Raw genomic sequence first — 15,378 nt, forward strand, 5'->3', positions numbered from 1 at the left:
TAGCTAAATATAAAAAAAAAAAAAAGAAACAAGAAGACTTAAACTGATTAACGTATTTATATCATATTTATATGTTATATCTACCTTCGGTGCACACCAAGTCAGCCCTCGGCTATACGTAATAGCCTATAAACCGCGTATCTAAAACGATTATAGAGAATCCAACTTTTATAAAAAAGACTAACAAGGTTGCCTACTAAGAGTCTTACATCCTTCCGATATTACCCATGAATCATTAATAATAATTGTACTCCATATCAAACACTAAATTTAGGAGTTTGTAATATCATACCTCTGTATTAGTGTAATTCTCACCACTATAGTCATATAGTCCAGAATTTTTTCTATATATATAACTAGATAAGTGATATTTTACGTAATCCCCTTTACTATAAAAGCTGAAGCATTTTAAGGCTTCCTATTGGTTCCTGATTTTAGGGAATTAAATTTTTTTTTTTCTCATTAGCACTGACTAGGGATGGCAATGGAGCGGATCTGGATAGGGTCCGATAGGATCCAGATCCATATCCGCCACACCAACGTTAGATCCATATCCGACCCATATCCAGTGGATCCAAATTTTCCAGATCCATATCCAGATCCATTTTCAAATAAGTGGATCCATATCCAACCCATATCCACGGGGTCCGAAAAATTAGGATCCTTATCCTACCCATCGTGTCCTGGATCCGTGGATCCGGATAGGTCCAGATCCGTTGCCATCTCTAACTTACAACTTGTGTACTGTGTTTGTGTAAAGTTAGTAGGGATGACAATGGACCGGATCTGGGTAGGGTCCGATAGGATCCAGATCCATATCCGCCACACCAACGTTGGATCCATATCCGACCCATATCCGGCGGATCCAAATTTTCCAGATCCATATCCAGATCCATTTTCAAATAAGTGGATCCATATCCAACCCATATCCACGGGGTCCGAAAAATTAAGATCCATATCCTACCCATCAGGGTCTGGATCCGCGGATCTGGATAGGGTCCAGGATCCGTTGCCATCTCTAGCACTGACCCACGTTCTCTACCCAATTAATTACTTACTCTTTCTCTTTTATAACACTAACTCTTTCTCTTATTTAATGGCCACAAAACCATAAGACAATATAAACATTCAGAAACTACAAATAATATGGGGTATAGTAAATTTCAAATTCTATCAAAAAAATGAAAACCATAATATTCTTCATATTTTTCTCTAGAATATCCCATGAAATAAAAGCTGATATTGTAACAATTAAAAATGGAATTTTTGAACCATATACAATTAACACTAAAACAATGCATAATGTCAAATAAATAGAAATAACCATAAAACTTACAGAAAAAGAGTAAAATAATGATTTGATTATTTTACAAAAAATCCCAAATAATGATGTGCGGAACGAGAATTGTGATAAAATGACCAAAAAAAAAATAGAAAAAACTTTTGATACTATAATTTTCATAAAAAAATGTGACTCATTTCCGAAAAATAAATGAAAATCACTTTTTAAAAATTATTTAACCTTCAAAAATCGACTCTTTTTCGAAATTATTTGAAAAATATATCATAAAATCAAATCAAATTTACGAAAAAAAAAAGAAAAAAGAAAAATTTATTAAAATCTTATAGAACCACATGCATGGAAATTATCCAATTGAATAGCTAATCTTACTTAAAAAAAATAATTAATGCCATCAAAATAAGGAGGAGTTGATGTCTTCAATTATTCGAAATTAAATAGTGTTTAGGGATTTTATTAATCTATCCATCTTGAAATATATGGTTTTTAGAAAATGCATGTAGCAAAGCTAGACAATAGAAGTAGAAAAAAAAAAATCAAACGAAAAAATTGTATGTTGATTTGATCCGGAGTTTCAATAAAAAAAAAACTACCATGAATCATGAACAAAAAAACAAGATAGAGCTAAGAAAAAGTTAGATCGAAACAAACACAGATTTGAATCCTACGAGCTCCATAATAATGTATTGATCTACATTTATTTTATGTAGGTTTCATGAGTTTTTTAAAGATGAAAATGAGAGTTTGTAAGACAGTTGGATATGAGTGACGGCCGGAGTGTTTTGACTGAAGGTAAAGTAGAGATATGAGATAATGAAATGTAAGTCTAGGGTTAGACTTTAGAGAATCATTCTATCATATGTCATGGTTTTATTAATGGACAACAAGTTGGGCCAGCTATATTCGGGCCATGTTAATTAACATGGAAAACAAACTAAAGTTCATGAACTACTTGGTTATCCGACATCCCATGCAACTAGGTCTCACAAGAATAATTAACATCTCATTATTGTCTATAATTTGGCTTATTAATTACTTAACACAAATTCTCATAAAAAAACGGACATTATCCGTCACAAGTTAAAGATGGATAGTATTTCTCTCACAAAATGTAAATGGATACTGCAAGTGGAGGGAAATAGATACCCACTTGCCGTCTCACTTGCATTTTGTGAGACAGCCACTATCCGTATTCAATGAGACGGACTGTATTAATTATAGTAGGTATTCGAAGAGACCAGTGGTAGAGCCAGGGAGTGCTAGCTAGAGTGTGAAAATTTAAAAGTTTTTAGTTAAAAAATTTCAATTTTTTTTGAGTTCCGCTTATACCCTTACCCATTCACTCCCACCGGAATTTTCTGACCCCCTGAGTTTAAATCCTAGCTCCGTCATTAGATGAGACGGTCTCATATTGTGAGTCGGGACCTTCTTACAAAAATTCATCTCATACACATATTTTTTATATTTTACTTGAATATATTTCAGTTGTTTGTTTTACAATGATAATAAACAAAAATCAAGAATAATTATGCTCATTTATATGCTTCTATATTCAATAATAACGCTGATTATTAATTACGACCCGTGCAATGTTGCACAGGTGTAAAACTAGTTTTTATTAAACCTAATGCTATTTTTGTCTTTGTATGTGGTTGGTGTTTTTATTGTTGTTTATGTGTATTATTTGTAAAGCGATTGTTGATGATAGGTAACTTTTATGCTATATATTGTTGTTATGTTGCTGTATAATTGGTCTTTTTATATTGTTGATATAATTCCTATGTATACTTGAGTAGAAAAAATACATATTAGATGCCTCATAATGTACAAAGAAGTGCTCATGAATAATCGACAATCAATCTTTATGAAATTTGGACACTAATATGTTTTGAAAGAGTTATGTAGAAGTTAGGCTACCTAATACTTTCTTTGAAATTTCCTTTTATAGGTGTCATAAGCCTTTTCTTCACTTTTTTCGTTTTTAGTTTGTAGGAATTACTAATTACACTCATGAACAAGTTACTCTATTTATAGAATAGCAGCGGGTAATAAGGTTTAGTCATTGACATTAAAGAAAAATATTAAAGTAGTAGTTGCCAATGAGGCTATGACCTATGAAATCATTTAAACAATAGTTAATAGAAAAACAAAATTGGTTACACTTGGTGTACCACAGCATTATTCACTTTGTCAATGAAAGTATTGGTACTAATCGTGTTTATCGTAAATAAGTAAGACAATCTGAGAATAACAATGAAACATCTAACTAGGATTGTACCACAATATAGTACACTTGGTGTAGCTAAAATTTTTCCCATAAATTTGTAGGTAATTAGGATGTTTTCGTAATAGACGAATGTGCAAGAAAAATAAATTATGATAGTTATCCTTATTATTAATGACCTAACTTCACATGCATATGTTAATTTATTTTAGATTTTAGATTTTAGATTATTATATAATAAAAGTGCGTACTAATTGAATTATTTAGAAGAACATCTTACAATTTGGCCCGTGCATCGCACGGGCATTAAATCTAGTCTATATTAATAAAGGAAGCTTTTTTCGAGCGATTCTAGAGACTCCAATATTGTTGAACTACCTAAATTAATTGTATAATGGAAAATAAATATGATTGGAAAAAAAGGCTGGCAAAAAAAAATACCTAAATTAAATGGATAATTGAAATTAAATCTGATTGGAAAAAAAAGGCTGGCAAAAAAACAAACGTGACAGTGTTGCAGTTCTATTCCCATAACAAGACTGTACAAAAATTTACCTATATTAAATAGATAATGGCAATTAAATCTGAATGGCCCAAAAAAAAAGGGCTGGTAAATAAACCTGCCTGCTAAAGGTCGTCGACAATTTTAATGAACTTCCAAAACTACCCCTCCCTCACACTCCCCCTTATGTTTTTCCGTCTTGTTTTGTTTTCGTTAAAAAATAATTAATAATTACTAATAAACCCCGTTCGGGGATAGTTCGTTTTATTTTAATTTTTTAATTTATTGAAACTTATTTTAATTAGCGATTATCGATCCACGCACCCAAAACTAATTTAAGACGGAAATTAATAATTTTTTTTAAAAAAAAAAATTGTTGAAAAAGGGCCTGGATGAAGAAATTTTTCGTCCAGACCAAGGTCCGGACAAAGAAATTTTTCGTCCAGACCATGGTCCAGACAAAAATATTTTTCGTCCAGACGGAAAATATTTTCGTCCGGAAAAAAAAATAAAAAAAATTTTAAAAAAAAAAAAAAAATTCCGGACGAAAATATTTTTCGTCTTGACCTGGGTCTGGACGAAAATATTTTCTGTCTGGACCTGGGTCTGGACAAAAAATATTTTTGTCTGGACGAAAATTTTCTTTGTCTAAGGTCCGGACGAAAATGTTTTTCGTCCGGAAATTTTTTTTTTCTTTTTTTTTTTTTTTGAAAAAAAAAATCATTTTCTGACTTAGATTAATTTTTGGTGCGGTAATCGATAATCGCTAAGTTCTCGTTCATGTTATTAATTACAAATCCCGCTTTTTTTTTTTTTTTTTTTTTTTGAAAAACCGTCTTTTTTTTTGTTTGAAAGATTTTAGTGAGACGTTAGTGAGACGGAAATTGACTTGTGTTTTAGTGAGACGGAAATTGCATTTTAGTGAGACGGAAATAGAGTTATGTTATGGAGGGCAAACATTGAAATTTACATTAATTGTCGACGATAATTAGTAAATTGTCGACGACGTATAGCAAGACCCTAAATAAAAACAAATCTTCTATATCATTACCAAACGGTATTGTACAGTGCATCAATCACCTAAGTTGCATAAATTATTCAAGTTAAATCTTAATTGGAAAGAAAAAAAAATAAAAAAAATGAGGAAACCCAAACGTGCCAGTCTTAAAATCAGCACACCCTTGAATTCTATTTCCATAATAAGACTGTAAAAAAGTTAATCCTACAGCCATTGCAAATCTATCCCTATCATAAGACTTTCACTTCCAAGCTTATTCCCAAGTCCCACCAGTTTCCTGCATAACATAAAATTTGTATCATGTTAGGAGAATTGTGGAGAATTGCACACACTATATATACAAGACCTTTTGCTTGGCATATCCCACACACCAAATATCCCATATCTCATAGATCTCCTTGTGAATTACCTAACAATGGCATCATCCAAATCTTGGTTTATCTTGCTTCTCAATATTCATCGTCACATTGATATTAAATCATTGTCATTTATTGCATTTATTTTCTCTGTTTCAGTGCTTACTCAACCATCAACGAAATGAACGAAAGCAAGACAAGCGGGAAGATCAAGGCTCGTGTTTCTCGACTTTGGGAAGTACCCAATCCTTATGCTAAAGACCAGCTAATCTGCATAGATATGGTCCTTATAGATGAAGAGGTATGTTGAAGAAACAAACTCTGCACGTACTATTGCCTTATGATTTACTATTTATCTACTGAAATCTCACCTTGACTACTAACTAATTATAACTGTATACTTTCACAGGGCGGTTACGTTCACGCAACCATATATGGCAACTCTCTAATTGAAAGGTTCCGTTCAAGACTCACCGAGGGAAATGTTTATGTGCTGAATCACTTTGATATTGAATCGAACAAATCACCAAATCGGGTTGTCAGCGATAGCAAGATTATGTTAAAATTTCAGTTTAGCACTTGCATTAAAAAGATTGCATCCGGAAGTTCCGTAATTCCAAGACAGAGGTTTGACTTTGTATCATTCAACACTTTAGAACAACGTCGACTCAAACCAGAAGTTCTCACAGGTACTCCCTAACATACTTTCAGCTATAATTTATATTTCCTTAGTGTTACCTGTATTCTTAAATTAAACTATTCTCTATAAAAAGATGTCTACGGAGTTTTGGTGAGCGAATATGTGGAGAAGTATTCAACCGCTATTGAAATCCGAGACAAGAGGTATAAATAATCTCATCCTTAAAATTGAATTATTTTCCGTTTTATGAATTTATTTATTTCACTACACTTATTTATGCAGTGAGAATATTATCAAGCTGAAGTTATGGAAACAATTTAGCGTTGATTACAACGAACAAATGAAAGGATACCGTGGTCAGTCTAACATTATCATAGTAGTGACCTCTACCTTAGTTAAAGGCTACAATATGGGTAAGCAATTCTTCTTGTCAGCTTATGTCTTTCATCCTCTTGACTTTAATACGAAGTTCACTTACTTTATTCTTACTAATTGCACCATAAAATATACTCACAGCTTCTATGAAGCTTGACACTTCCTCATCAAGCAAGGTATATATTAATCTAGACTTTCCAGAGATCAACGAGCTGAAGAGCCTATTAAGGTAATCAACAAAAACACATATAATATTTCTGACTATAGCTAGCATTTTTTGACATTTGTTACTAAATTCTTTTCCTGTATAGGGAGAAGAAGGAAGAAAATTTTTTGAGCACTTCGTCAAGTCAAAACAGTGACATTCTCAAGGAAGATATCTCAACAATCATCAATTACTGTAAATTACCATATGAGAAGGTACTCTATCAGTTAACCGTATCCTTCTTCCCAATAATCATGGTTTACGACAGGTCAAATAATCAAACATTATACACGCAGAATGAAATTTGTTTCTGCCAAGCCACGGTAAAGGAAGTCATGGGAGAATTACCTTGGTACAATCCTTCATGTCCTAATTTTAATAGGAAGCCCAAGACAGTGAATAAAGGCTTCTTCTGCGAGTACTGCACCAAACCTGTAGAAAAACCATTGACGGTGTAAGTATGCATTTATCATATTCAGCCCAATTATACACAGCTCAATAGCTTAAATTAATTAACTTAAAATGTGCAGGTACCGTCTGGAGTTATTAGTTGAAGACGCATCTGGAATAACTATTTTTACTATGTTCAATGACGAAGCTAAAAGGATGGTTGGTCAAGATGCAAACACATTATTTGACTCCCATCCAAAACAGGTACACCAGTTTTACTATGGTATTTTGTTCTCTCATCAGGAATGTTGGTTTCGTTATTTAATCAACTCATAATATTATTGTTATGTATAGGACCCCTCATCTGAGGACTATGATTTCATCCCAAGCTTACTTCGAAATACTTTTGAAGATAAAACATTTGTTTTCAAAGTGAAGATTGACAGATTCAATCATCATAATATAAAGAAGAATAAGCAGACATTTGTTGTCATGAAAGTATTAGAAAGCATCTCATCTGAGGAATCAAATACAGACAAGGGAGCACAAAAAACTACCCACAAACGTCAACTTGAATATATCTCATCAGATGATGAAGAGTCAAGCACTTCAACAGCCACGATTACCCGCAAGAAACGCAAGGTACAGCATATAGTGATGTATAACCAACTTAATTGAACACCTATCGTTCAATGAAATCCTTCTTACATTAATTTATGTACATGCAGGTGCAAGATGAAAAGGAAGGATGAGAAGATAGTTCGTCAATATATAGTTTTCGCTTATTGTAATTTACATATATTCATATATTCTAGAAAAATAAGACTCTTTTACACAAATTCGAAATAGTTAGTAATTTAAATTCTTATTCATGTTCTGGCAAAATAAGACTCCTTTTATGTAGTATTCAACCAATTCCGATAATTCAGAATTTTACTTTACTTAATATGAATGTTATAATACCTTTCAGTTATGCAACCGTATATCTATCAACTACTGTCTGCGACTATGATTAAAATTAACTACAAATCTTACCAACTCATCACTAATGTATCCCACTCCCGTGCAATGCTACCCGTGCTTTCTCTCCATCCTTGCTGTAACAATAAAACACACAACTAATCACCATAAAATGAAACTTAAGTGTTCAAGTGTAGCGCCGTCAACTAAACTAACAAAAAGGACTAAATGCCTTTCACAAACTGATCGTAAATAACATGGTTCACATAACATGTATAGTGGCAAGAGCAACTCATTTGAATTAATACTTCTTATAAAACAAGCATTGATGTAATATTAGACGTAAAATTCATTTATTTTTATCTGCTGAAACTTTTATAACCTGGTCGACAATAATTTAGGATGAGACAATAATTTAGGATGAGTAACCACTTGGACATGGAATCTGCCATTGGAGCAGCAAATGAATTTCTGAAATTTTTTTGCAGTAGGGTTCGTTACATAATTTGGTAATGGAGTTACTACCCGACCCCAACACCACTTATCTTTTAATTAATATCTGTAGAAGTGTAATATAATAATTGCAGTTTTAACGGTTGAAACCTATCGAATCTTGCGAACTCTTATGAACATACGAAGTGTACCTTGCAACCACTCTAATTGATGAAAAGAGCAGCGAAAAATTCAGGAAAGCAAAAGAATTGACCGATTCAAATTTTAGTTGACATAAAATATAATTGGAATTTAATCTCAAAAGGTAGATATACTTTTCTGGAACTATTTGTCCATAAAACGAATTTTAGTTCAACTCATACGCACCTCGCCATAATATTATTATAATAGAATCCTACCCCAACCCCTGCAAAGCTACATACACTTAAACTCTCTTTCTCATAATATTAGTATAATATAATCCTATCCTAATTCCAAATGTTAATGCATAGCTATATATACAGACGAGGTCCTCTTCCAAACCCTACACGAGTTTCACATAAACATAGCCCTATCCAGGTAAACGAAAAAAAGATATCATGTCTGATAATTCCCCTTTCATTTCTAATTCCAAGGATAATAGAAAGAACCGTATGCTACAACAAAGACTTAAGAAACGACAAAGATTAGCTTATGATAGTCATGACCATCATACCTCATTAATGCAGCCCCAATCAGACCTTTCTACACCGGCAAAACAGCCACAAGCTGTTCTGCATACCAATAGCAGACGAAACCGTAACCCGGGACCATTGAGTCTCTCAGAACCAACAACTGCAGAACACCAAAGAAAAATTGAGTCAGCACGAGAATACACGGGTTCAGAAAGTCAACTACCTACACATGCCAGAGAACCAAGTGTGGACTCGGGATACCAAACTCAAGACGGTAACATGCAGCTGGACCCAGATAATCAAGGTGATGAACCACAGGATACAGGTAAGAATCATTCGCTATAGCAATTATCATACGTAGAACAGTATAAAAACAGTAATAAGATACATAAAGAACACATGCTTATGATGTTAAAAGAGACATCCATTATCCACAGATGTTGCTCGGCAATGAGAACAAAGGGACGTACAAAAGTTACCAGGAACCGTCACAGGGAAACCACAGAGTACTCCCAACCAACCCAGCTTGGTAACTCAGGGAGTTGATCCAGAGATGCTAATATCTCCACCCGAACAAGAATATGGTAAGCTCGCTATTTCAACCGAAATTAGTAACTTTCAAAGAAATATTGAATAAAGTAATAGTCTTTTAACCACAGAGACTACAGATATATACTCATCCATGAGAACTGACTGTTATTAGTATTAATTTTGATTTGTAGACACTGAATCAATACAGACAAGCTCAAACTACCTCAGCGTAGGCCAGCCGAACTATTTTTGTAGAAAATGTGAGGCAATCATATGGTATGAAGAAAGAGTGAAAAAGAACAGTACCAGGGCACAAATAAGTTTCAATATGTGTTGCAGGGAGGGTATTGTTCGACTTTTGAAGATAAAAGATCTGCCAAACTTTTTGAGAAGCTTAATGGATTATAGCCAAGACTCAAAGTCGCGAAAGTTTAGAGAGAACATACGAATGTACAGTTCTTCATATGCTTTCACGTCGAGGGGTGCGAAGATTGACAGGTCTGTCTATAACACTCCAGCCCCCTACACCTTCAGAATAAGCGGTCAGAACAGTCACTTCATTGGATCTCTACTACTAGTCGGGGAGCGGGCACCCTCTTTTTTGCAGCTTTATATCTATGACACAACATCAGAATTAGATATGCTTGCAAATGCGGTACGGAAAGACACAAGCACAATCCAGCTAGACAAAAATATTCTCTCTGGGTTGAAGACTATGCTCGATGAAACTAACCCGCTTGCAAAAACATTCCGCATGGCACAACAAAGGATTAAGGAGGACAAGAATATAAATTTATCCATAAGAATACTCGGTCATAGAGACAGCAAAGCCATCAAAGATAGGGTGTATAACAGTCCAACTGCATCAAAAGTCGCTGCTCTCATTGTGGGCGATTCAGGGGGAGCCAATACTGGAAGAGATATCATAGTTGATCACAAGGAAAAGGGTTTAAAAAGAATAAATGAGCTTCATCCATTTTTCATGGCCTTACAGTACCCTCTTCTATTTCCTTATGGAGAAGATAGTTACCATATTGACATAGAGTATTATGAGGATGAGGATCAAAAGAAGAAGATAGGGAAAAGAAAGTGTGTAACGATGAGGGAGTATTACGCTTATCGGATACAACAAAGAATTAACGAAGGGTATGCTTTGCTTCGTGGAGGGAAGTTACTACACCAATTTATTGTCGATTGTTATTGTGCAATTGAAAGTGAAAGAGTCTTATTCATAATATATAACCAACCATCTCTACGTTGTGAAGTGCTAAACAACATTTGTGATGCTGTCAGCAAGGGTGATTATGTGGGGCCGACGGTTGGAACCAGAATAATACTACCCGCATCATTTACAGGATGCGGAAGATATTTGCAATAAAATTACCAGGACGAAATGTCAAAGTGCAGGTGGTTTGGTAATCCACATTTATTTATTACCTTTACTGCTAATCCAAAATGGCCAGAAGTAGAGAGTATGTTAAAACACATAAAAGGGCAGAAGGCGGAGGACAGACCAGATATTATAGCCAGGGTATTCAAGTTGAAACTCAGACAGCTAATGGATTTTCTCAAAAAAGAACGCTATTTTAGAACGGTAATTGCAGGTAAGCCTTTAACTTAACCCGCTCATTCAGCATAAATCCTAATACCATATATTTTACAAAGCAGCCAGCTGTTATTGTATAAAAGAAATTATTTGTTAACAATTAGATCAATATAAAGTATCACTGACGCAGGACTTCTCTATCTTAAACAGATGTATATACAATCGAGTTCCAGAAAAGAGGGCTACCACATGCCCACATACTTCTATGGTTAAAGCCAGAGGAAGTAGACCTGACCACCCAGTTCATTGATAATATTATTTGTGCTGAGATACCAGACAAAGAGAAGGAGCCTGATCTGTATAGAGCCGTATCCCGATATATGGTTCATGGACCATGTGGGCGGATGAACCCGAACTGCTCATGTATGATCAATAACACGTGCAGTAAGAAGTTCCCGAAGAAATCCAATCAGGAAACAGTGATAGATAATAACGGCTACCCAGTATACAGAAGGCAAGAAAATGACAGGTACGCTACATTTAATTCTAAATTTCGGCTTTTACAGCAAACTTCAGTGTATAGAAATTACTGCCAGTCTCCTCAGGTGCATATTCAGTGCAATTAATTCTAAACTTCGGTTTTAATATCAACCTTCAGTGTATAAACATTACTACCATTCTCCTCAGGTACATAAAGAAAGGAGACCACCGCTTAGAAAATAGGTACGTGGTGCCATATAATCCGGGTTTGCTTTTAATGTTTGAAGCACACTTAAATGTCGAATGGTGCAACACAGCTCGGGCGATTAAGTATCTCTTTAAGTACATTCTCAAAGGCCCGGATAAAGCAACTATGGTCCTGACAGGAGGTCAGGATGATGAAATTAAATCATATCTTGATTGTAGATACCTATCAGCCTGCGAAAGTGCGTGGAGGATCTTCGAGTTTGACATTTTAGAGAGAAACCCGAGTGTGATACGATTACCAGTACACTTAGAGGGAGAACAAGCTGTAGTACTAAGGGATCATGAACGTTTAGAAGTTGTTATAGAACGTGCCAGTGAAAAGAAGACAATGCTAACAGCGTGGATGGATACAAATACTCTTCATTCGGAGGCAAGAGCTCTAACATATGCACAGTTCCCCACAAAATATGTGTGGAACAACGGTTGGACAAAGAGAAAGCAGGGGATGAGTATAGGTAGGATTGTTTTCGTGCATCCAACTGCCGGAGAGCGATATTATCTTCGTTTACTACTGAATATCGTCAAGGGTGCCCAAAACTTCGAGGATTTAAGGACAGTAAAGGAACATGTGTACCCTACTTACAAGGAAGCATGCTTTGCACACGGCCTACTAAGTAATGATAAAGAATGGCACGAAGCCATGAAAGAAGCAGGTCGGTGGGCAATGCCTACACAACTTCGGGAGTTATTCGTCACGATGCTCTTATTCTGTGAAGTAACGGACGTTCTAGATCTATGGAATGGCAGCTATGAAATGCTCTAAGAGGACATCGAAAGGCAGAAGATCGAGAAGACTATTTTGTCATCCAAATCTCGAGCTAACAGAAGAAGCCAAATTATCATTTACATTAATTGAGGTCGAGAAAATACTTCTAAGGTATGGAAAGACCCTGAAAGACATTAATAATATGCCTCTTCCAAAGATTGATAATATAAATGGCTTAGAGAACAAGCTAATTCGAGACGAACGTCTATACGACCGCAAGGAAATGGCCAATGAGTGGACATAAAAGGTGCAGCAACTCAACGTTGAACAACGATTAGTGTATGACAAGGTAACTGCAGTAGTGGAGAATGGAACCGGTGGAGTAGTATTCTTATACGGGCACGGAGGAACAGGAAATACATTTTTATACAGGGCCATCTCAGCAAAGGTAAGATCAGAGGGTAAAATAGTTCTCAACGTCGCATCATCAGGTGAGTAACCAAAAGATTAGCATAAAACATTCAGTATAAAGAAGAATTATCATTACTCACGAAACCAATATGTCTACACTTTCTTAAATTAGGTATTGCAGCATTACTACAGCCGGGAGGAAGGACGGCTCATAGCAGATTAGCTATCCCAGTTGACTTATTCGACAACTCTACATGTAACATAGGGCAAAAGAGCCAGCTTGCTGAACTCCTAAGAGAGACGTCTTTGATAATATGGGATGAGGCACCTATGGATCACAGGTTTTCTTTTGAAGCAGTCAACCGTACAATGAGAGACATAATTGGATTTAAAGATAGAGGAGCAAGATCTAAGCTCTTTGGCGGAAAGACGGTTCTACTTGGCGGAGACTTCCGCCAAGTATTACCCATAATAACCAAGGGAAGAAGGCAAGATGTCGTACAAGCATCGATTAGTAGATCGTACATATGGGATGAATGCACTGTGTACACACTTAAGAAAATCATGAGAGTATCAGAATGCAACGGTGATCCAGAAAAACGAGAAAGAAACCGAGCATTCAATGATTGGTTGCTAGCCATGGGGGATGGAACATTAGAGGCCAAGGCAGAACAGAATGACACGGAAGAAACATGGATAGAAATCCCAGAGCAATACATCGACAGTAAAGGAGCATTAGACATTGAGGATGTAGTTAACCAGATGTACCCGGATTTTGCAATCAGGCATAAAAACGAAGACTATCTAAGAGAAAGAGCAATACTAACACCTTTAAATGAAACTGCAGACATGATAAAAAAACCACATGGCAAAGTTGGTACCGGGAGACGAGGTACTGTACCGAAGTTGTGATGAGGTCTGCACGTCATCAACTGAGTCTGAAGACCAGTTTACGTCTTATCCAACAGAGTACCTCAACAATCTTAACTTACAGGGGTTGCCGCACCATGAATTAAAGCTTAAGGTGGGGATGCCAGTTATGCTACTAAGGAACATAAACCCATTACAAGGGTTATGTAATGGTACACATCTGATTATAACTTACCTCGGAAGGTATATAGTCGAAGGGAAAATAATAACGGGTTCAAAACTAGGTGAAAAGGTTCTTATACCAAGGATAATAATGACTACAGCGGACATAAAGATACCATTCGTACTTAAGAAAAGGCAATACCCCCTAAAGCCCTGTTATACAATGACAATAAATAAGAGTCAAGGACAAACCCTAAAGCATGTAGGGATATATTTGTCAAAGCCCGTGTTTAGTCATGACTAGTTATATGTAGCAGCTTCAAGGACAACATCTCCAGAAGTTATAAAGTTCTTCATCGACGATTCAACGCAAGAGTTGAAAGGTCATACGAGAAACATCGTCTATAAAGAAGTATTTAACAACCTACAATCTCTAGCATAAACAATCAATGTTGTGCAGGTTTCTTATTTGGGCAGTTGTCTGTGTAGACAGCTGAACACCAAAATAATAGTTTAAGCTTCGAGCTTACAATTTCTGAACACCTCTACCACTAACGTACATGGTATAAGAAATAGTCTTTCCGATATTTACCTTTTATATATAAAATCGTAAGTTTATCATTAATTTAGGTGTTTCTATCTCTAACTGTACTTTATATTCATTTAAATTGTTGGGCTTCATTAATTGATATGTTAACAAATCAGGAGGGATACACAAAAGGCAATCCCTATACATTGTATTCATTATAGAAAATAGCAAACACTCTTCACAAACTATACTACAGACAAATCCATTCAAGTAAATGACAATCTAGCGGAAACAAAAAGAATAAAAAGATGAATCCCTTACCTAGATAGAGGTGTTTGGAGGAAGCAACCTCAACAATAGCCTTATCACCCAATATCCTCAAATTCCTTGGACCAACTCCCCGTCCTACCAACGAATAACCCGCAACAGCCTTATCAACCAATTTCCTCAAATTCCTCGGACCGACTCCTAGGTATAATCAACAAGTTTGGATTTCCACCAGGCACCCGCTAATAACCCACCACTTCCTCGGTCACTAAACTACTACTTCTATGCAACCTCTCCCTTTTCTGCTCCCGGTCCCGGTTTTGCATGTCATTCCGTGAATTAGATAAGCAAATGACAATAAACAAGTTAAATTAAATCAATCATAACGATAGGTCATGGCTTGGGTAACAAAGAGACGAGGAATTAATCGGAATCAGAAACAATAGTAAGAGAGATGGGGATTAAATATTTGCCGATTGAACGTGGAATGATAAGGGTATAGGAAGTAAACAGATCTGAGGTTGGCGAGGCGA

At 35.6% G+C, this 15,378-nt stretch overlaps 1 protein-coding gene across 1 annotated transcript; it reads right to left on the reverse strand.

Moving 5' to 3' along the window:
• Window positions 1–5,047: 5,047 nt before the first annotated feature.
• On the reverse strand, window positions 5,048–15,176 carry LOC141627736 (uncharacterized). Its single transcript, XM_074440960.1, has 6 exons — window positions 15,137–15,176; window positions 14,900–15,046; window positions 9,118–9,236; window positions 8,046–8,107; window positions 6,969–7,052; window positions 5,048–5,321 (listed from the first exon to the last, which is right to left on the reverse strand). Exons 1-5 carry the CDS (start codon window positions 15,174–15,176, stop codon window positions 6,983–6,985), a joined length of 438 nt encoding a protein of 145 aa, XP_074297061.1. The 3' UTR covers window positions 5,048–5,321; window positions 6,969–6,982.
• Between the last annotated feature and the right edge of the window lie 202 nt (window positions 15,177–15,378).

The sequence above is a fragment of the Silene latifolia genome, chromosome Y (genome assembly GCF_048544455.1).
Source record: "Silene latifolia isolate original U9 population chromosome Y, ASM4854445v1, whole genome shotgun sequence".
Taxonomy (NCBI): Eukaryota; Viridiplantae; Streptophyta; class Magnoliopsida; order Caryophyllales; family Caryophyllaceae; genus Silene; species Silene latifolia.